Source organism: Hyla sarda, chromosome 2 (genome assembly GCF_029499605.1).
Source record: "Hyla sarda isolate aHylSar1 chromosome 2, aHylSar1.hap1, whole genome shotgun sequence".
In the NCBI taxonomy this organism is placed as follows: domain Eukaryota; kingdom Metazoa; phylum Chordata; class Amphibia; order Anura; family Hylidae; genus Hyla; species Hyla sarda.
In genome coordinates this window covers 349,569,884-349,590,980 of record NC_079190.1, presented here as the reverse complement: position 1 = coordinate 349,590,980, position 21,097 = coordinate 349,569,884, and the positions used below count along the sequence as shown (strand labels likewise).

Here is a 21,097-nt window from a genome sequence, read left to right as displayed (position 1 = left end):
GCCCTGCCATAGAGCTGTATTGAGGGGCGTGTCAGCTGCCGCTTCGTGCGGTGGTCCACTTATCCATAGGATAGGGGATAGGTTTTTCAGCACTAGATATCTCCTTTAAGGGTGTATTCACAAGTAAGCAAATGAAGAAAAGGTAGTCCAGCAGTCCCTTAAAAACGTAGATCCTTTATTGAACTTTTTCTTAAAAATGCAGAGCACACACCATGCACCTTCACCTAGTCAGCAAACTTCTCCTATGGACGCGTTTCGAACACATGCGCGTTCTTGATCACCAACTTTATTTCTTATTCATTTGTATTCACAAGTACAGTATCCTGCGTATATTTGATGTGCCGTATTTGAAGCAGCAGATTTCAATGTAATCTTTTTTCTTATAGTAATTTTTATTCTAAAATAAGGAAACCTTTACACAATAAAAAAATGTATATGCAATCCCATTTTTAAAATTTTTTTTTTTAATTTTAACCCCTTAAGGACCAGGCCATTTTACACCTTAGGACTCGAGTGTTTTTTGCACATCTGACCACTGTCACTTTAAACATTTATAACTCTGGAATGCTTTTACTTATCATTCTGATTCCGAGATTGTTTTTTCGTGACATATTCTACTTTAACTTAGTGGTAAAATTTTATGGTAACTTGCATCCTTTCTTGGTGAAAAATCCCAAAATTTGATGAAAAATTTGAAAATTTTGCATTTTTCTAACTTTGAAGCTCTCTGCTTGTAAGGAAAATGGATATTCAAAATAAAAAAATTTATTCTCATATACCATATGTCTACTTTATGTTTGCATCATAAAATTTGAGTTTTTACTTTTGGAAGACACCAGAGGGCTTCAAAGTTCAGCAATTTTCCAATTTTTCACAAAATTTTCAAACTCACTATTTTTCAGGGACCAGGTAATTGCCGATAACGTCCAAAATCGATAATATTGGCCAAACCGATAATCGGTTGATCCCTATTTTTTTACATTAACGTCATTTACCGTACAGGATACATAACATTCTATTTGAATAGTTCGTACAATTACGCACACAGCGTTACCAAATATTTTTTATTATGTTTACGCTTTTATATAGGAAAAGGGGGTGATTTGAACTTTTAATATGAAAGGGGTTAATGTGTGTCCTTTAAACTTTCATTAACCCCTTGAAGCAAAGCGCAGTTTATAAATGGCGCTGCGGCACGGGAGGATTATGAAGCGAGCTCAGGAGCTGAGCTCGCATCATACCCGCATGGTCCCGGCTGCTATCAGCAGCCAGGACCCGTGGCTAATGCCGGACATCGCCGTTCAAAGTTGATCGCCGTATGTAAAGTGAAAGCTTCCCGGCAGCTCAGTTGGACTGATCGGGACCATTGCGGTAAAATCGCGATGTCCCGATCAGCTAGGACGCATCAGGAGGGTGCCTTACCAGCCTCCTGCACGTCCGATTGGCGATTGATTGCTCCAAGTCTAAAATCCAGGCTTGAGCGATCAATTGCCGATAACACTGATCAATGCATTGCATTGCAAAGGCATTGATCAGTGTATTGAATCAATGTACTGCATGTTATAGTCCCCTATGGGGGCTATAACATTGCAAAAAAAAAAAAGTTATGATTTAACCCCTTCCCTAATTCAAGTTTGAATCACCCCCCTTTGCCAAAGGCAGCGTTTCGGCTCTCCCATAGCAGTAAATGGAGGGCGCGTGTCAGCCGCCGCCTCGTGCGGTGGTCGACACGCGCTCTCTATGCAGAAAGCCGCTGCACCGTACGGGAGATTGTGGGGGGCCCCAGCGGTCGGATAGGGGGTAAAATTTTCAATCCCGTAGTTCTCCTTTAATTAAACCACACAGTCAATGGCGTACGTGCAAAAAAATTCCAAAGTCCAAAATAGTGTCTTTTTGGTCACTTTTTATACCTTAACCTCTTCAGGACATAGGGCGTATGGATACGCCCTGCATCCCGAGTCCTTAAGGACCGAGGGCGTATCCATACGCCCGTGGGAATTCCGGCCCCCACCGCTAGCCGGTTGGGGACCGGAGCCGGATGCCTGCTGAAATCGTTCAGCAGGCATCCCGGCATATCGCCCAGGGAGGTCATTATGCCCCCCCATGTCGGCGATCACCGCAGATCGCTGGACAATTCAGTCCAGCGATCTGCGGCGATTCCGGGTCAATCGGGTCTCCAGTGACCCGATGACCCGGAATTACTGGCTGTTCGGGGCCGTCTCTGACGGCCCCGAACAGCCAGAGCCTGCAGGGGTGAGGTGGCACTGGTGCCACCTCACGATCGCCCTGATTCGTCGGCCGGATTACCGGCCGACCAATCAGGGCGCCTGCTGCGGGTGTCACTCCCGCACCCGCTCCGCCCCTCTTCTGGAGGACGTGAGCGGGTGCGGGACGTGCACCCCGGGTGCTGGGGACCCCGATCCCCGGCGCCCCTGTTGGGATCGGGGCCCCAGGAGCAGCTGCGGCGGCGGAGACGACGAGGGACTGACCTGCAGCGTCTGGATCGTTGGAGGTGAGTGACAGCCTCCTGCTGTTGCTTAGCAACAGCTCCCAGCATGCAAAAAGGGCATGCTGGGAGCTGTAGTTATGCAACAGCAGGAGGCAGACCGCCACAACTCCCAGCATTCCCTTATGGGCATGCTGGGACTTATGGTTTTGCAACAGCTGGAGGCACATTCTTTCTATGGAAAAGTGTACCTTCAGCTGTTGTATAACTACAACTCCCAGCTTGCACAAACAGCTAAAGTGCATGCTGGGAGTTGTAGTGGTGCATCTGCTGGTTGCATAACTACAACTCCCAGCATGCCCGTTGGCTGTCGGTGACTGCTGAGAGTTGTAGTTTTGCAACAGCTGAAGGCACACTGGTTGTGAAACACTGAGTTAGGTCACAAACTCAGTGATACATAACCAGTGTGCCTACAGTTGTTGCAAAACTGCAACTCTCAGCAGTCACAGACAGCCAACGGGCATGCTGGGAGTTGTAGTTATGCAACAGCTGGATGTCCCCCCCCCAATGTGAACGTACAGGGTACACTCACATGGGCGGAGGATTACAGTAAGTATCTGGCTGCAAATTTGAGCTGCCGCAAACTTTCTGCTGCAGCTCAAATTGCCAGCGAGAAACTACTGTGAATCCCCGCCCGTGCGACTGTACCCTAAAAACACTACACTACACTAACACAAAATAAAATAAAAAGTAAAAAACACTACATATACACATACCCCTACACAGCCCCCCTCCCCTCCCCAATAAAAATGAAAAACGTCTGGTACGCCACTGTTTCCAGAACGGAGCCTCCAGCTGTTGCAAAACAACTCCCAGTATTGTCGGACAGCCGTTGACTGTCCAGGCATGCTGGGAGTTTTGCAACAGCTGGAGGCACCCTGTTTGGGAATCACTGGCGTAGAATACCACTATGTCCACCCCTATGCAAGTCCCTAATTTAGGCCTCAAATGCACATGGCGCTCTCACTTTGGAGCCCTGTCGTATTTCAAGGCAACAGTTTAGGGTCACATATGGGGTATCGCCGTACTCAGGAGAAATTGTGTTACAAATTTTGGGGGGTATTTTCTGCTATTACCCTTTTTAAAAATGTAAAATTTTTGGGAAAACAAGCATTTTAGGTAAAAAAATATATATTTTTTTACATATGCAAAAGTCGTGAAACACCTGTGGGATATAAAGGTTCACTTAACCCCTTGTTACGTTCCCCGAGGGCTCTAGTTTCCAAAATGGTATGCCATGGGGGTTTTTTTTTTGCTGTCCTGGCACCATAGGGGCTTCCTAAATGCGGCATGCCCCCAGAGAAAAATTTGCGTTCAAAAAGCCAAATGTGACTCCTTCTCTTCCGAGACCTGTAGTGCGCCAGCAGAGCACTTTTCACCCCCATATGGGGTGTTTTCTGAATCGGGAGAAATTGGGCTTCAAATTTTTAGGGGTATTTTCTGCTATTACCCTTTTTAAAAATAAAAAATTTTTGGGAAAACAAGCATTTTAGGTAAAAATTTGTTTTGTTTTTTTACATTTGCAAAAGTCGTGAAACACCTGTGGGGTATATAGGCTCACTTTATCCCATGTTACATTCCCCGAGGGGTCTAGTTTCCAAAATGGTATGCCATGTGTTTTTTTTTTTTGCTGTTCTGGCACCATAAGGGCTTCCTAAAGGTAACATGCCCCCCAAAAACCATTTCAGAAAAACGTACTCTCCAAAATCCCCTTGTCGCTCCTTCCCTTCTGAGCCCTCTACTGCGCCCGCCGAACACTTTACATATGAGGTATGTGCTTACTCAAGAGAAATTGGGCTACAAATACAAGTAAAAATGTTGTCGTTTTACCCCTTGTAAAAATTCAAAAATTGAGTCTACAAAAACATGCGAGTGTAAAAAATGAAGATTGTGAAATTTCTCCTTCACTTTGCTGCTATTCCTGTGAAACACCTAAAGGGTTAAAACGCTGACTGAATGTCATTTTGAATACTTTGGGGGGTGTAGTTTTTATAATGGGGTCATTTATGGGGTATTTCTAATATGAAGACCCTTCAAATCCACTTCAAACCTGAACTGGTCCCTGAAAAATACTGAGTTTGAAAATTTTGTGAAAAATCGGAAAATTGATGCTGAACTTTGAAGCCCTCTGGTGTCTTCCAAAAGTAAAAACACGTCAATTTTATGATGCAAACATAAAATAGACATATTGTATATGTGAATAAACAAAATGTATTCGTAATATCCATTTTCCTTACAAGCAGAGAGCTTCAAAGTTAGAAAAATGCAAAATTTTCAAATTTTTCATCAAATTTACGGATTTTTCACCAAGAAAGGATGCAAGTATCGACAAAAATTTACCACTATGTTAAAGTAGAATATGTCACGAAAAAACTATCTCAGAATCAGAATGATAACTAAAAGCATTCCAGAGTTATTAATGTTTAAAGTGACAGTGGTCAGATGTGCAAAAAACTCTCCGGTCCTTAAGGCCAAAATGGGCTCCGTCCTGAAGGGGTTAAAAAAATGAATAAAAAGCAATCAAAACAAACATGATACCGATAAAAACTTCAGATCACGGCGCAAAATATGAGCCCTGATACCGCCCCGTAAGTGCAAAAATAAAAAAGTTATAGTGTTCAGAAGAGCTCATTTTTAAACATATAAATTTTCCTGCATGTATTTATTTTTTCCAAAAGTACAACATCAAATCTAAAAAGGTAGGGTATCATTTTAATCGTATGGACCTACAGAATAAGTTACAAAATGCCGTTTTTCTTCCATTTTGTCGCACATTGGTTTTTTTATATTTTTCCATTTTGCCATAGATTTTTGGGTAAAATGACTGTCATTACAAAGTAGAATTGGTGGCGCAAATTATAAGCCATCATATGGATTTTGTAGGTGCAAAATTCAAAGGGTTATGATTTTTAAAAGATGAAGAGGAAAAACTAAAGTGGAAAAGCGCTATGTCCTTAACCCCTTAAGGACCAGGCCATTTTACACCTTAAGGACCAGAGCGTTTTTTGCAAATCTGACCACTGTCACTTTAAACATTAATAACTCTGGAATGCTTTTAGTTATCATTCTGATTCCGAGATTGTTTTTTCGTGACATATTCTACTTTAACTTAGTGGTAAAATTTTGTGGTAACTTGCATCCTTTCTTGGTGAAAAATCCCCAAATTTGATGAAAAAAATGCACATTTTGCATTTTTCTAACTTTGAAGCTCTCTGCTTGTAAGGAAAATGGATATTCCACATAAACATTTTTTTTTTATTCACATATACAATATGTCTACTTTATGTTTGCATCATAAAATTTGAGTTTTTACTTTTGGAAGTCACCAGAGGGCTTCAAAGTTCAGCAGCAATTTTTACATTTTTCACAAAATTTTCAAACTCACTATTTTTCAGGGACCAGTTCAGTTTGAAAGTGGATTTGAAGGGTCTTCATATTAGAAAGACCCCATTATAAAAACTGAACCCCCCAAAGTATTGAGTAAGTGTATTAACCCTTTAGGTGTTTCACAGGAATAGCAGCAAAGTGAAGGAGAAAATTCACAATCTTCATTTTTTACACTCGCATGTTCTTGTAGACCCAATTTTAGAATTTTTGCAAGGGGTAAAAAGGAGAAAATTTTTACTTGTATTTGAAACCCAATTTCTCTCGAGTAAGGACATACCTCATATGTCTATGTTAATTGTTCGGCGGGCGCAGTAGAGGGCCCACAAGGGAAGGAGCGACAAATGGTTTTTGGGGGCATGTCACCTTTAGGAAGCCCCTATGGAGCCAGGACAGCAAAAAAAAAAACACATGGCATACCATTTTGGAAACTAGACCCCTCGGGGAACGTAACAAGGGGTAATGTGAACCTTTAAAGGAGTAGTCCAGTGGTGACTTGGTGGTTTACAACTTATCCCCTATCTTAAGGATAGGGGATAAGTTGCAGATCGCGGGGGGTCCGACCCCTGGGGCCCCCCCGCGATCTCCTGTACGGAGCCCCGACAGCCCGAGGGAAGGGGGCGTGTCGACCTCCGCACGAAGCGGTGGCCGACACGCCCCCTCCATACAACTCTATGGCAGAGCCGAAGCGCTGCCTTCGGCAATCTCCGGCTCTGCCATTGAGATGTATTGAGGGGGCGTGTCGGCCGCCGCCTCGTGCGGGGGTCGACACCCGCTATCTCGGCGGAGAGCCGGGGCCCCGTACAGAGAGATCACGGGGGGCCCCAGCGGTCGGACCCCCCGCGATCTCAAAATTATCCCCTATCCTTAGGATAGGGGATACATTTTTCACCACTGGACTACCCCTTTAATACCCTACAGGTGTTTCACGACTTTTGCATATGTAAAAAAAAAAAATTTTTTTTTTTACCTAAAATGCTTGGTTTCCCAAAATTTTAACATTTTTAAAAAGGGTAATAGCAGAAAATACCGCCCAAAATTTGAAGCCCAATTTCTCCCGATTCAGAAAACACCCCATATGGGGGTGAGAAGTGCTCTGCTAGCGCACTACAGGTCTCAGAAGAGAAGGAGTCACATTTGGCTTTTTGAAATCAAATTTTGCTCTGGGGGCATGCCGCATTTAGGAAGCCCCTTATGGTGCCAGAACAGCAAAAAAAAAAAAACCACATGGCATACCATTTTGGAAACTAGACCCCTCGGGGAACGTAACAAGGGGTAATGTGAACCTTAATACCCCACAGGTGTTTCACGACTTTTGCATATGTAAAAAAAAATTTTTTTTTTTACCTAAAATGCTTGTTTTCCCAAAAATTTTACATTTTTAAAAAGGGTAATAGCAGAAAATACCCCCCAAAATTTGTAACACAATTTCTCCCGAGTACGGCGATACCCCATATGTGGCCCTAAACTGTTGCCTTGAAATACGACAGGGCTCCAAAGTGAGAGCGCCATGTGCATTTGAGGCCTAAATTAGGGTGGACATAGGGGTATTCTACGCCAGTGATTCCCAAACAGGGTGCCTCCAGCTGTTGTAAAACTTCCAGCATGCCTAGACAGTCAGTGGCTATCTGGCAATACTGGGAGTAGTTGTTTTGCAACAGCTGGAGGCTCCATTTTGGAAACAGTGGCGTACCAGACGTTTTTCTTTTTTATTGGGGAGGGGGGCTGTGTAGGGGAATGTGTATATGTAGTGTTTTTTACTTTTTATTTTATTGTGTGTTAGTTTAGTGTAGTGTTTTTAGGGTACAGTCGCACGGGCGGGGGTTCACAGTAGTTTCTCGCTGGCAGTTTGAGCTGCGGCAGAAAATTTGCCGCAGCTCAAACTTGCAGCCGGATACTTACTGTAAACCTCCGCCCATGTGAGTGTACCCTGTACATTCACATTGGGGGGGGGGGGGGGGGGGAGGGAACATCCAGCTGTTGCAAAACTACAACTCGCAGCATGTACGATCTATCAGTGCATGCTGGAAGTTGTAGTGTTGCAACAGCTGGAGGTAACAAACTCAGTGTTTTGCGACCAGTGTGCCTTCAGCTGTTGCAAAAGCTACAACCCCCAGCATGTACGGACAACGGAAGGGCATGCTGCGTCTTATAGTTATGCAACAGCTGGAGGCATACTACTTTGGCTGTGGATGCTGGGGATTGTAGTTATGCAACAGCTGGAGACACACTGGTTTGCTACTTAACTCAGTGTGCCTTCAGCTGTTGCAAAACTACAACTCCCAGCATGACCATTGGCTGTCGGTGACTGCTGAGAGTTGTAGTTATGCAACCAGCAGATGCACCACTACAACTCTCAGCATGCACTTTAGCTGATTGTGCAAGCTGGGAGTTGTAGTTATACAACAGCTGAAGGTACACTTTTCCATAGAAAAAATGTGCCTCCAGTTGTTGCAAAACTAGAAGTCCCAGCATGCCCATAAGGGAATGCTGGGAGTTGTGGTGGTCTGCCTCCTGCTGTTGCATAAATACAGCTCCCAGCATGCTGATAGCTGTTGCTAAGCAACAGCAGGAGGCTGTCACTCACCACCTGCTGCTGCTCCACGCCGCCATGCAGGTCAGTCCCTCGCCGACGCTGCTCCTGGGGCCCCGATCCCAACATTGACGCCGGGGATCGGGGTCCCCAGCTCCCGGGGTAGTCTTCCTGCTCACGTCCTCCGGAAGAGGAGCGGGTTGCGGGAGTGACACCCGCAGCAGGCGCCCTGATTGGTCGGCCGGTAAACCGGCTGACGAATCAGGGCGATCGTGAGGTGGCACCAGTGCCACCTCACCCCTGCTGGCTATGGCCGTTTGGGGCCGTGTCTGACTGCCCTGATCAGCCAGTAATTCCGGGTCACTGGAGACCCGATTGACCCGGAATCGCCGCAGATCGCTTGACTGAATTGTATAATGACCCCCCTGGGCGATATGCCATGATGCCTGCTGAACAATTTCAGCAGGCATCGGGCACCGGCTCCCCTCCGGCTAGCGGCGGGGGGCCGGGAGTGGACAGGATGTACTCCTATGTCCTCGGTCCTTAAGGACTCAGAAACGGGGCGTAGGAGTACGTCCATTGTCCTTAAGGGGTTAAACGTTTTTTTTTATACCTTTAGTCCCTTAGGGGACTTTTACAAGGAATCATTAGATTCATCATGCAGATCAAGGCAGTTCTATTGAACTCCATTGATCTGTGTGGTCTGCAATCCATTGATAGAGCCTTGTCCAGCCAGACTCTATCAATGACAGAGCCATGGACACCAGGGAAACAGAGGTAAGCCCTCTGGCTACCTCTTTAGTGGATCGTCCCCCACCCCACTAGCCCATCAGGGAGCATTCACATGTCCCTTTAGATGCCGCTGTTAGCTTTGACAGCAGCGATCTAAAAGGTTAATAGCCAGCCGCATGCCGGCTATTAGCGGTGGCCCCCAGCTACTCAAAACAGCTGGAGGCTGCAGAGTATGGAGCAGGGACCCCTCTGAGTGCCACCCAGCTTGTAAGGGGCTTTCAGGTCCAGCACTGCTTGCCCAAAGCAGGGCTAAGGGCCTGAAAAATTCGCCTGCTCGGAACTGCATGTCCCGTGTGTCGGGCGATAGGCATTCCACATCCCTGTGACTGTGCAGGGCAGTGTTTCCCAACCAGAGTGCCACCAGCTGTTTAAAAACTACAGCTCCCAGCATGCCCGGACAGCCTCATGCTGGGAGTTGTAGTTTTGCAATAGCTAATGGCACCCTGGTTGGGAACCAGTGGTTTAGGGACATCTTTGGAACTTGTAACACATTTACCTCTGTTCTCATAAATGGTGGTGGTCCAGCAGTCAGATTCTATTCATGTCATAGATCAGGGATCAGGAGAAAAGCTAAGTGTGCAGCCTGCAGGTATCTTATGTGTTGCCCAGCTTTCAAAGTGAGATGAGAGTGCCCTAATATCCCATGTAGATGACTCCCTATATTTCCTAACATTGTGTTTTTACTTTATAGATGGCGCCATGCTTCTCTCAGCCTCTAGCCTGAATTCGCGGACATGGGGAGGTTCCATTTGGGTTTTCAAAGATCCCACAGAAGCCCCAAATGAAAGCCAGTGTACAGCTGGGGTACAGACAGAGACCGGCGTAGCGGATGTAGCCTGGGTGCTGGAGAGCGGGATCCTTGTCGCTTCAGATTCCGGTAATGGTATTTCCAAGTGCTAGGTGTTGGGGTTTTTCGTTTTAACAAAAGTGACCATGTAACAAATGGAAAGATTTATCAAAGCCCGTGTAGAGGAAAAGTGACCAGTTGCAGATAGCAGCCAATCAGATCGCTTCTTTTATTTTTTCACACTTTTTAAAAATGAACGCAATCTGTTCGGTTGCTACAGGCAACTGCACCACTTTTCATCTGCACAGGTTTTGATAAATCTCCTCAATAGTTTGAAAGGTTGAAACTAGAGATGAGAAAAGTTAGTGACAAACTTCTCGGCTCGGCGGTTGCTGACTTCAGCCTGTATAAATTAGTTCAGCTTTCAGGTGCTCCGGTGGGCTGGAAAAGGTGGATACAGTCATAGAAAAGAGTCTCCAGCCCACCGGAGCACCTGAAAGCTGAACTAATTTATACAGGTTAAAGTCAGCAACTACCGAGCCACGAGGTTCGTGACGAATCGAATCACTAACTTCGCTCATCTCTAGTTGAAACCATCGGGTTTAAAGGGTACTCCAGCGCTGTCACGCCTCTCCCATAGGCTTGCTTTGAGGGGCAGAGCGTGACGTCACGTGGAGGCGTGACATCACACTTCGCCGGCCCTGTGTTCGCCAGTAATCAGACCCGAAGCGAACATGCTCCAGGGACTGATTTTAACTGGGCTGCTGCGTGCAAGATCACAGGGGGTTCCCAGCGGCGGGACCCCCACAATCAGGCATCTTATCCCCTATCCTTTGGATAGGGGATAAGATGTCTAAGTGCCGGAGTACCCCTTAAACCCTACTGTGTTGATCCAGAGGAAGGCAAAAAAAAAAAAAACATGAGGCTGATGCCAATTGCCCAATGACAGTTAAAGAAAAAAAAATTCCTTTGTCACTCTAATATGGCAATCAGACTAAATCACTGAATCAACGTTTAACCCCTTAAGGACCCAGCCATTTTACACCTCAGGTCCCGGCCTTTTTTTGCACATCTGACCACTGTCACTTTAAACATTAATAACTCTGGAATGCTTTTAGTTATCATTCTGATTCCGAGATTGTTTTTTCGTGACATATTCTACTTTAACATAGTGGTAAAATTTTGTGGTAACTTGCATCCTTTCTTGGTGAAAAATCCCCAAATTTTATGAAAAATTTGAAAATTTTGCATTTTTCTAACTTTGAAGCTCTCTGCTTGTAAGGAAAATGGATATTCCAAATAATTTTTTATTTTATTCACATATGCAATATGTCTACTTTATATTTGCATTATAAAATTAATGAGTTTTTGCTTTTGGAAGACACCAGAGGGCTTCAAAGTTCAGCAGCAATTTTCCAATTTTTCACAAAATTTCCAAACTCACAATTTTTCATGGACCAGTTCAGGTTTGAAGTGGATTTGAAGGGTCTTCATTTTGGAAATACCCCACAAATGACCCCATTATAAAAACTTCACCCCCCAAAGTATTCAAAATGACATTCAGTCCGCGTTTTAACCCTTTAGGTGTTTCACAGGAATAACAGCAAAGTGAAGGAGAAAATTCACAATCTCCATTTTTTACACTCACATGTTCTTGTAGACCCAATTTTTGAATTTTTACAAGGGGAAAAAGGAGAAAATGTATACTTATATTTGTAGCCCAATTTCTCTCGAGTAAGCACATACCTCATATGTCTATGTAAAGTGTTCGGCGGGCGCAGTAGAGGGCTCAGAAGCGAAGGAGCGACAAGGGGATTTTGGAGAGTACATTTTTTTTAAATGGTTTTTGGGGGGCATGTTGCATTTAGGAAGCCCCTATGGTGCCAGAACAGCAAAAATCCCCCACATGGCATACCATTTTGGAAACTAGACCCCTTGAGGTACGTAACAAGGAATAAAGTGAGCCTTAATACCCCACAGGTGTTTCACGACTTTTGCATATGTAAAAAAATAAAAATAAAATTTCACTAAAATGTGTGTTTCCCCCCAAATTTCACATTTTTGCAAGGGTTAATAGCAGAAAATACCCCCCAAACATTGTAACCCCATCTCTTCTGAGTATGGAGGTACCCCATAAGTTGACCTGAGGTGTACTATGGGTGAACTACAATGCTCAGAAGAGAAGGAGTCATATTTGGCTTTTTGAGAGCAAATTTTGCTCGGGGGCATGTCGCATTTAGGAAGCCCCTATGGTGCCAGGACAGCAAAAAAAAAACCACATGGCATACCATTTTGGAAACTAGACCCCTCGGGGAACGTAACAAGAAATAAAATGAGCCTTAATACCCCACAGGGGTTTCACGACTTTTGCATACGTAAAAAAAAAAAAAAAAATCACTAAAAGGTGTGTTTCCCCCCCAAATTTCACATTTTTGCAAGGGTTAATAGCAGAAAATACCCCACAAAATTTGTAACCACATCTCTTCTGAGTATGGAGGTACCCCAAAAGTTGACCTGAAGTGCACTACGGGCGAACTACAATGCTCAGAAGAGAAGTCATATTTGGCTTTTTGAGAGCAAATTTTGCTCGGGGGGCATGTCGCATTTAGGAAGCCCATATGGTGCCAGGACAGCAAAATAACCCCAACATGGCATACCATTTTGGAAACTAGACCCCTTGAGGAACGTAACAAGGGGTACAGTGAGCATTTACCCCCCACTGGTGTTTGTCAGATCTTTGGAACAGTGGGCTGTACAACATTTTTAATTTGCACAGCCCACTCTTCCAAAGATCTGTTACACCAGTGGGGTGTAAATTCTCACTGCACCCCTCATTACATTCCGTGAGGGGTGTAGTTTCCGAAATGGGGTCACATGTGGTTTTTTTTTTTTTGCGTTTGTCAAAACCGCTGTAACAATCAGCCACCCCTGTGCAAATCACCTCAAATGTACATGGCGCACTCTCCCTTCTGGGCCTTGTTGTGCGCCCCCAGAGCACTTTGCGCCCACATATGGGGTATCTCCGTAGTCGGGAGAAATTGCGTTACAAATTTTTAATTTTTTTTCCCCCTTTACCTCTTGTCAAAATGAAAAGTATAGGGCAACACCAGCATGTTAGTGTAAAAAGTTAATTTTTTTTACACTAACATGCTGGTGTAGACCCCAACTTCACCTTTTCATAAGGGGTGAAAGGAGAAAAAGACCCCCAAGATTTATTAGTCAATTTCTCCCGAGTACGGCGATACCCCATGTGTGTCCCAAAACTGTTGCCTTGAAATACGACAGGGCTCCAAAGTGAGAGCGCCATGTGCATTGAGGCCTGAATTAGGGATTTGCATAGGGGTGGACATAGGGGTATTCTATGCCAGTGATTCCCAAACAGGGTGCCTCCAGCTGTTGCAAAACTCCCAGCATGCCTGGACAGTCAACGGCTGTCCGGCAATACTGGGAGTTGTTGTTTTGCAACAGCTGGAGGCTCCATTTTGGAAAGAGTGGCGTACCAGGCGTTTTTCATTTTTATTGGGGAGGGAGGGGGGCTGTGTAGGGGTATGTGTATATGTAGTGTTTTTTGCTTTTTATTTTATTTTGTGGTAGTGTAGTGTAGTGTTTTTAGGGTACAGTCACACGGGCGGGGGGTTACAGCGAGTTTGAGCTGCTGCGCAAAATTTGCTGCATTGCAAACTTGCAGCCTGATACTCACTGTAAGCCGCCTGCCCATGTGAGTGTACCCTGTACATTCACAGGGGGGACCTTCAGCTGTTGCAAAACTACTACTCCCAGCATGCCTGAAAATGTTTGGGAGTTGTGGTTTTGCAACAGCTGGAGGCACACGGGTTGGGAAACACTGAGTTAGGAAACAATGTTTCCCAACCAGTGTGCCTCCAGCTGTTGCAAAACCACAACTCCCAAACATTCTCAGGCATGCTGGGAGTAGTAGTTCGGCAACATCTTTAGAGCCAGATGTTGCCGAACTACAACTCCCAGCATGCTTGGAGTTGTAGTTTTGCAACATCTGGAGGACTAGTTTGCAGACCACGAATACAGTGGTTCCCAATCTGTGCCCTTCCAGATGTTGCAAAACTACAACCCCCAGTATGCCAAAACTGTCCAGGCATGCTGGGAGTTGTAGTTCTGCAACATCTGAAGGGCCAGATGTTACAGCACTACAACTCCCAGCATGCCTGGACAGTAAGGGCATGCTGAGGATGTGTAGTTTTGCAACATCTGGAAGGGCACAGTGGTCCAAAAACTGTGGACCTCCAGATGTTGCAAAACTGCAACTCCCAGCATGCCCAGACGCCAAGGGCTGTCTGGGCATGCTGGGAGTTGTAGTTTACAGGGTCCTATTACAGCAATGCATGTCGCTTTACGGCGACGTGCATTGCTGTAAAGGGCCCGACCGCGGCTGAAGAGGAACTCACCTGTCGCCGCCGCCGCCGTCTTCATCGTCTGGATCCGGGTCTTCAGGGACGAGGTAAGTACCGGGGCCGGTCCCCAGCACTCCCCCGTCCCCCGCCGCGTCCTCCGGTCTTCCTCCCGTCCTGTCCCGACTTTCAGGGGCCGGGCAGGGCGGGAGGAAGTAACCGCCCCCCCTCCTGCGATTGGTCGGTTAACTAACCGACAGATCGCAGGGTATAGGAGGAGGTGGCAGGCTTGCCACCTCGCTCCTATACGTTAGCATGGTCCTGGTTGTCTGTGACAGCCGGGATCATGCGAAATTACCGGGCGGTCGGGTCCCAGAGACCCGATCAGCCCGGTATCGCCGCAGATCGCAAGGGCGATTTCCCTTGCGATTTGCGGCGATCGCCGACATGGGGGGCCTACATGGCCCCCCTCGGCGTTTGCCCTGGATGCCTGCTGAAGGATTTCAGCAGGCATCCAGTTCCGATCTCTGCCCGGCGCGCGGCAGGGACCGGAAAACGCCAGGACGTACGGGGACGTCCTGGGTCCTTAAGGCCCAGGGTGCGGGGACGTCCCCGTACGTCCTGGGTCCTTAAGAGGTTAAAGGGGTATTCCAGGCCAAAACTTTTTAATTATATATCAACTGGCTCTGGAAAGTTAAACAGATTTGTAAATTACTTCTATTAAAAAAATCTTAATCCTTCCAATAGTTATTAGGTTCTGAAGTTGAGTTGCTGTTTTCTGTCTAACTGCTCTCTGATGACTCACGTCCCGGGAGCTGTGCAGTTCCTATGGGGATATTCTCCCATCATGCACAGCTCCCAGGACGTGACATCATCATTGAGCAGTTAGACAGAAAACTTCAGAAGCTAATAACTATTGGAAGGATTAAGATTTTTTAATAGAAGTAATTTACAAATCTGTTTGAATTTCCGGAGCCAGTTGATATATATATAAAAAAAGGTTTCGCCTGGAATACCCCTTTAATGCCCATAGAAGGACTTTTATGTTATATCTAGAGATGAGCGAACTTACAGTAAATTCGATTTGTCACGAACTTCTCGGCTCGGCAGTTGATGACTTTTCCTGCATAAATTAGTTCAGCTTTCAGGTGCTCCCGTGAGCTGGAAAAGGTGGATACAGTCCTAGGAGACTCTTTCCTAGGACTGTATCCACATTTTTCAGCCCACCGGAGCACCGGAAAGCTGAACTAATTTATGCAGGATAAGTCATCAACTGCCGAGCTGAGAAGTTTGCGACGAATCGAATTTACTGTAAGTTCGCTCATCTCTAGTTATATCTATAGGAGTTAGGGAAACAGTTCCACCATTTAGATACGTATACCTAATCCATATGGTCTACATAAAATAGACGTATCCTATAAAATATGACATAAATGGCCGAAAGGTTTGATCTATATGTGTAGAATTATGCTCTGTGTAGAATAATAAAGCATGACCCCCACCTGACCCTGAACCCCATCATTCAGACAATTATATTCTTTGGATTGTGGTCTTGAAATCAGTGTCCTATAATATTACTCCTATATTGAAAGATTAGGGCTTGTTCACACAGCCATTGTGCTCCACTGGCCAGTCTGCCGGAAGGACAGGAACGGAGTAGAGAGAAAAATTGTGCATGTTCTATATATTTTTTTTTGCCAATGGATCCTGGCGAAGTCAAACGGGTTGGAGCACAGTGGCCGGGTGAACTCAACTCCTATCATTCCAACAGATTGGCTGACTGCACAACGCAGTGTGAACGAGCTTGTCCGATTATGGTCTACGTAGGATGGAGAAACAACCTATCAAACCATGATCTCTTTCATTTAGATGTTAGTCCTATGTATATGGTTGTCTGTGTGGCATATGGAAACATGCTTGCACACCTGTACCCCTTTGTTTTTGGTGTACCCATAGGATTATGGTCTATGCGAGTTAGGAAAACGACCTCTTGTTTGATCCTGATGATTCAAACATTTCATATCTGTAGGAATCGGGTCAATGCGGGTTAGAAAGCTACCTGTCTTGTTCAACCCAACACCATAAAAATAATAGTGTATCGATAGGATTATGGTTTGTGTGAGTTAGGGAATCGGCCTTTTTTGTTCTCCCTCCATCCAGACAGGCGACAAACTTTTGCCATAACTTGTCTGTTTCCAGGTGCGGTGGAGCTGTGGGAGTTGCTGGACAATGAATCTCTCCTTGCCAATAAATTCACCAAATATGAACATGATGACGTTGTCACAACACTTGGCGTCTTTACTGGAGGGACACTCGCGGTGAGTGGAAGCAAGGATTTCAGGTATAATGGGACTTGTTTATTCAACATTGTTATAATAATTTAGTGCAAATATCTTAAAGGGGTACTCTGCTGCTCAGCGTTTGGAACAAACTGTCACGCCCCCTCCCATAGACTTGCATTGAGGGGACGGGGCGTGACATCATGAGGAGGCGGAGCTATAATATCACAAGCTCCCGGATCCAGCGTTCGGAACAGTTGGTTCCAAACGCTGAGCAGCAGAGTACCCCTTTAAAGGGAATGTGTTGTCAGAAAGTGACCTATTGTTCAAATCACGTTTCTATGTCAAACATATTTTCCTGAGAATTTTTGATCATGTTTTTTTCTCATTTTCTTTTTTACTATCTATATAAGGATACGTTCACATGAACATAATCTGCAGCACATTTTGCTATCGTTGACTTTAATGGGTCAGCGGAAAATCCACAGATTTGACAATTTTCTGCAGACCCATTGATGTCCATAGTAGCAAAAATCACTTGAAGATTATGCCTATTTAAACGTAAAATAATCCTAATATATTTTTTTTATTCTGACCACTTCACCTTGGCCGAGGCTTCCTGTTCTGTCTGTGATAAGGAGGAGGCTGCTAGAAAATGATCTGTACAGCAGTGATTTCAATGGGAAGTCCCACAAGGATTTTAGTTCTGCTTTAAGAATTGCTGTGTCAATTCTATAAGATTTCTTATGCCCTTGCACTTTAAAATTCTGCTCCAAATCTGCCTTGACAAGGTAATAATTAGAGATGAGCGAACTTACAGTAAATTCGATTCGTCACGAACTTCTCGGCTCGGCAGTTGATGACTTATCCTGCGTAAATTAGTTCAGCCTTCAGGTGCTCCGGTGGGCTGGAAAAGGTGGATACATTCCTAGGAAAGAGTCTCCTAGCACTGTATCCACTATTTCCAGCCCACCGGAGCACCTGAAAGTTGAACTAATTTATGCAGGAAAAGTCATCAACTGCCGAGCCGAGAAGTTCGTGACGAATCGAATTTACTGTAAGTTCGCTCATCTCTAGTAATAATGATAAATTGATGAGGATTTTTCCTCATCAGTTCCTTACAATATTTTACTCCTGCACAAACCCTGAAGTGTAATATGCTCGAAATTCAGGCTGGATTCTGCCTGAAATTTCTTAGATTTATCAAAACCTGTGCAAGGGGATAAGTGGTGCAGTTGCCCATAGCAACCGATCAGATTGTCCGCGGCATATCAGAGTTCCTAAGAAAGAATGAAACATGTTTATTCTTTCATTGTTATCTGCAAGCAAAGTCCCATTTATCAATCGGAGTTGGAATTCTGACACTTAATTTCAGAAGCAAATGTCGCGAGAAATAAGCACTGATTGGAATAGAGCATATGAGAACTGAGAAAATTCAGCGGAGTGTAAACATGCCTTAATGGGGTACTCCACCGGAAAACATTGTTTTTTTTTATATATCAACTGGTGCCAGAAAGTTAAACAGATTTGTAAATTACTTCTATTTAAAATCTTAATCCTTCCAGTACTTATCAGCTGCTGTATGTTCCACACCTCATTCATTTTAGGAACTGTCCAGAATAGAAGCAAATCCCAATAGCCAACCTATACTGCTCTGGACAGTTCCTGACATGGACAGAGGTGTCAGCACAGAGCACTGTGGTCAGACAGAAAGGAAATTAAAAAAGAAAATAACTTCCTCTGTAGTATATAGCAGCTAAGTACTGGAAGGATAAAGATTTTTTAAATAGAAGTAATTTACAAATCTGTTTAACTTTCTGGCACCAGTTGATTTGCTTGCTGTAATCTTAAAATGAAAAAAAAAAATAGAATCAGAAAAAAGTACCTGGTTGTAATCAGAAAAAATCTGGGCAACAAATTCACTTTTTAATTTCATTTCAGTGTGCATATCTGGGATCTCCCGCAGAAAACACTACTGAAGTCTTATAAAGGTAATGCAGACAAATGCTAATCATTTTAGTTCATAGTATGGCTTTAAATGGGTGATCTGCCTTTTACTAAGAGTTCATAAAAGTACCCAAACACTATAAAACAGTAAGTAAACTTACAGAATTCAGAAGAATAAAAAATAAATAAATTTCAGTACATAAACCTGAAAAAGTTAGACAAACCAGGTAGTCCATGTTCCTATTAGAAAATTATACGTATTAGATACTATGCATCATAAATTCTTAATAAATAGAATGTTGAATCAGAAATAATCAGTAGTAGACCATGGACTACAGTACTTGTTGCAGATAAAATATAAGCAAAGTTGTAGCAGTAAGGGTATGCTCACACTGAGGAATTCTGCGCCAGTATTCGGCTCCAATTTCACCTCAAATGAAAGTCCCATATACTTTAATGGTCTTTCCACTGCTCTGGTTACACTGAGGAATTTCTGCGGACTAAATCCTGATGCATGATTGTATTACACCTGAAGATTGAACATGTTCATTCTTCTAGACCAGTGGTCTCAAACTGGCCTTCCAGATGTTGCAAAACTTCAACTCCCAGCATGCCCAGACAGCCAATGGCTGTCCGGGCATGCTGGGAGTTGAAGTTTTGCAACATCTGGAGGACCACAATTTGAGTCCAAGGATAGGGGATAAGTTTCCGATTGCGGGGGTCCGAACGCAGGGGGCCCCCGCGATATGTTGACCACCGCACAAAGTGGCGGCTAACACAATACATCGCTATGGCAGAGCCAGAGATTGCCAAAGCCTGCGCTCCAGCTCTGCCATAGAGTTGTATTGAGGGGGCGTGTCAGCTTCTGCTTCGTGAGGTGGTCAACATGCCCCCTTCACGCGGGCTGCCAGGGCCCCGTACAGGAGACCGCGGGGGGGGCCCAGCGTTCGGACCCCCCGCGATCTGAAACTTATCCCCTATCCTTAGGATAGGGAATACGTTTTTCACCACTGGATATCTCCTTTAAATTGGCCTTTATTGAATCTGAAGAATTAAAGATGTCCAGCGGTAATAAACGTATGCCTATTCGCAGGATAGGGGGTAAGTGTCTGATCGTGGGGGTCCACTCCGTCCCCCACCCCCCCGGCGATCTCCCATGTGGGGCCCCAGCTCAGCTCCTGTGTGTGACATTATGTACACAGGTCAGCTGATCCAAACACGCTCCCTCCATTCATCTCTATGGGAGAGGTGGAGAGACAGTGTTTATGTGAGGAGATTGGATCGACTGTCCGGCTAGGGAATGGAGTGAGATGCCATTCACTTTCTTGGCTTATAAATAGTGATCACAGAGTGTCTCAGGCGTGCCCTGGTGTGAGCAAAACTTTTCACATGATAGAAACCCCTTAAGATATGGAGGCTGATCTGTGATTAGTTGCTATGGGCAGATGGGACAGATTTATAAATCTGTTTCTGTATCTGTACACATGGCAGCATAGGGACTCTGTTTGCCTGTATATAATGGAGTTTTATGGCCTCCATGCACTGCCATACAGGCTCCTTGCACAGGAAGTAGTTACTTAAATGGGCGCTGTCATTAACTTTTTTTTTATATGTTGTAGTACTGATGTACTACAACATATTATCTAATATACTTTAATCTTAATCATTTTTTTTGTAATTAAAACACTTTATTTTGATTTTGAAATTTGGCCACTAGGTGTCTCCCTCCTAGTGGCCGGCTGCAGCCTGCTGGGACGTCACAAACGAATTCAGTCAGGCTGCACTCGCTCCCTGCCAGGCTCCCTGGCCTCGCACACTGGCTCCCGGTGTGAGGTGGAATTTCATGCGCCGCTGCTGCTGCTAAGCAGTACTGCGCTAGGACTGCCCTGAACTTTAGTATTTTTCGGTCGAGCGGAGGGTGGGGAGCGGGATGTGCGGCAGCTGTGGCCATCGCCGTAACACAGATACTGTTTTCACCACAGGGTGCCTCCAGTTGGTGGGAGCTACCCTTTAATGTGAGATGAGGCCACTGAATGAGAAGAACGTGGTGTATTGATATTCCATTCTGGTTACTAATAAACATTGTGCTCTCAGTATTGCATTATGTTTCACTTGTATATGGCCACTTATCTTCATGTTTTATATTTTAGCACATTCTGGCCAAGTGAATTGTGTGTCCACGTGCCCTGGCAAAGAGACAATATTTCTCTCCTGTGGTGAGGTAAGGATCCAAGTGTATAGCTTCTGTTTATTAGAGTAATAGACTTATATAGTCATGTAAAATACTCAAAAAACGTCATTTATATTGCTGGATGCTTGCAATAATTGAAAGGAATTTTAGGTGTAGTTTGCACATTTATTGCGGTTTTGTTTTTTTATGCTCCACTTTATAGAATCTTCTCATGGGTCAGAAACTGGCTTGGGTTTCCCTAATACACATTTGAGAGCAATAAATGTAATATTTGTTCTGATCCATATACTGTACTGTGTAGAATAGTCTCCACC

At 44.7% G+C, this 21,097-nt stretch overlaps 1 protein-coding gene across 1 annotated transcript in view; it reads left to right on the top strand.

The window, feature by feature from the left end:
* WDR77 (WD repeat domain 77) overlaps positions 1-21,097 on the top strand; it is a 31,012-nt gene that overhangs the window by 1,748 nt on the left and 8,167 nt on the right. Inside the window, exons 2-5 of the mRNA XM_056558260.1 lie at positions 9,907-10,092; positions 16,566-16,707; positions 18,587-18,636; positions 20,743-20,813. Of these exons, the coding sequence (XP_056414235.1) occupies positions 9,907-10,092; positions 16,566-16,707; positions 18,587-18,636; positions 20,743-20,813 (449 nt within the window). The remainder of the gene's footprint in view (positions 1-9,906; positions 10,093-16,565; positions 16,708-18,586; positions 18,637-20,742; positions 20,814-21,097) is intronic.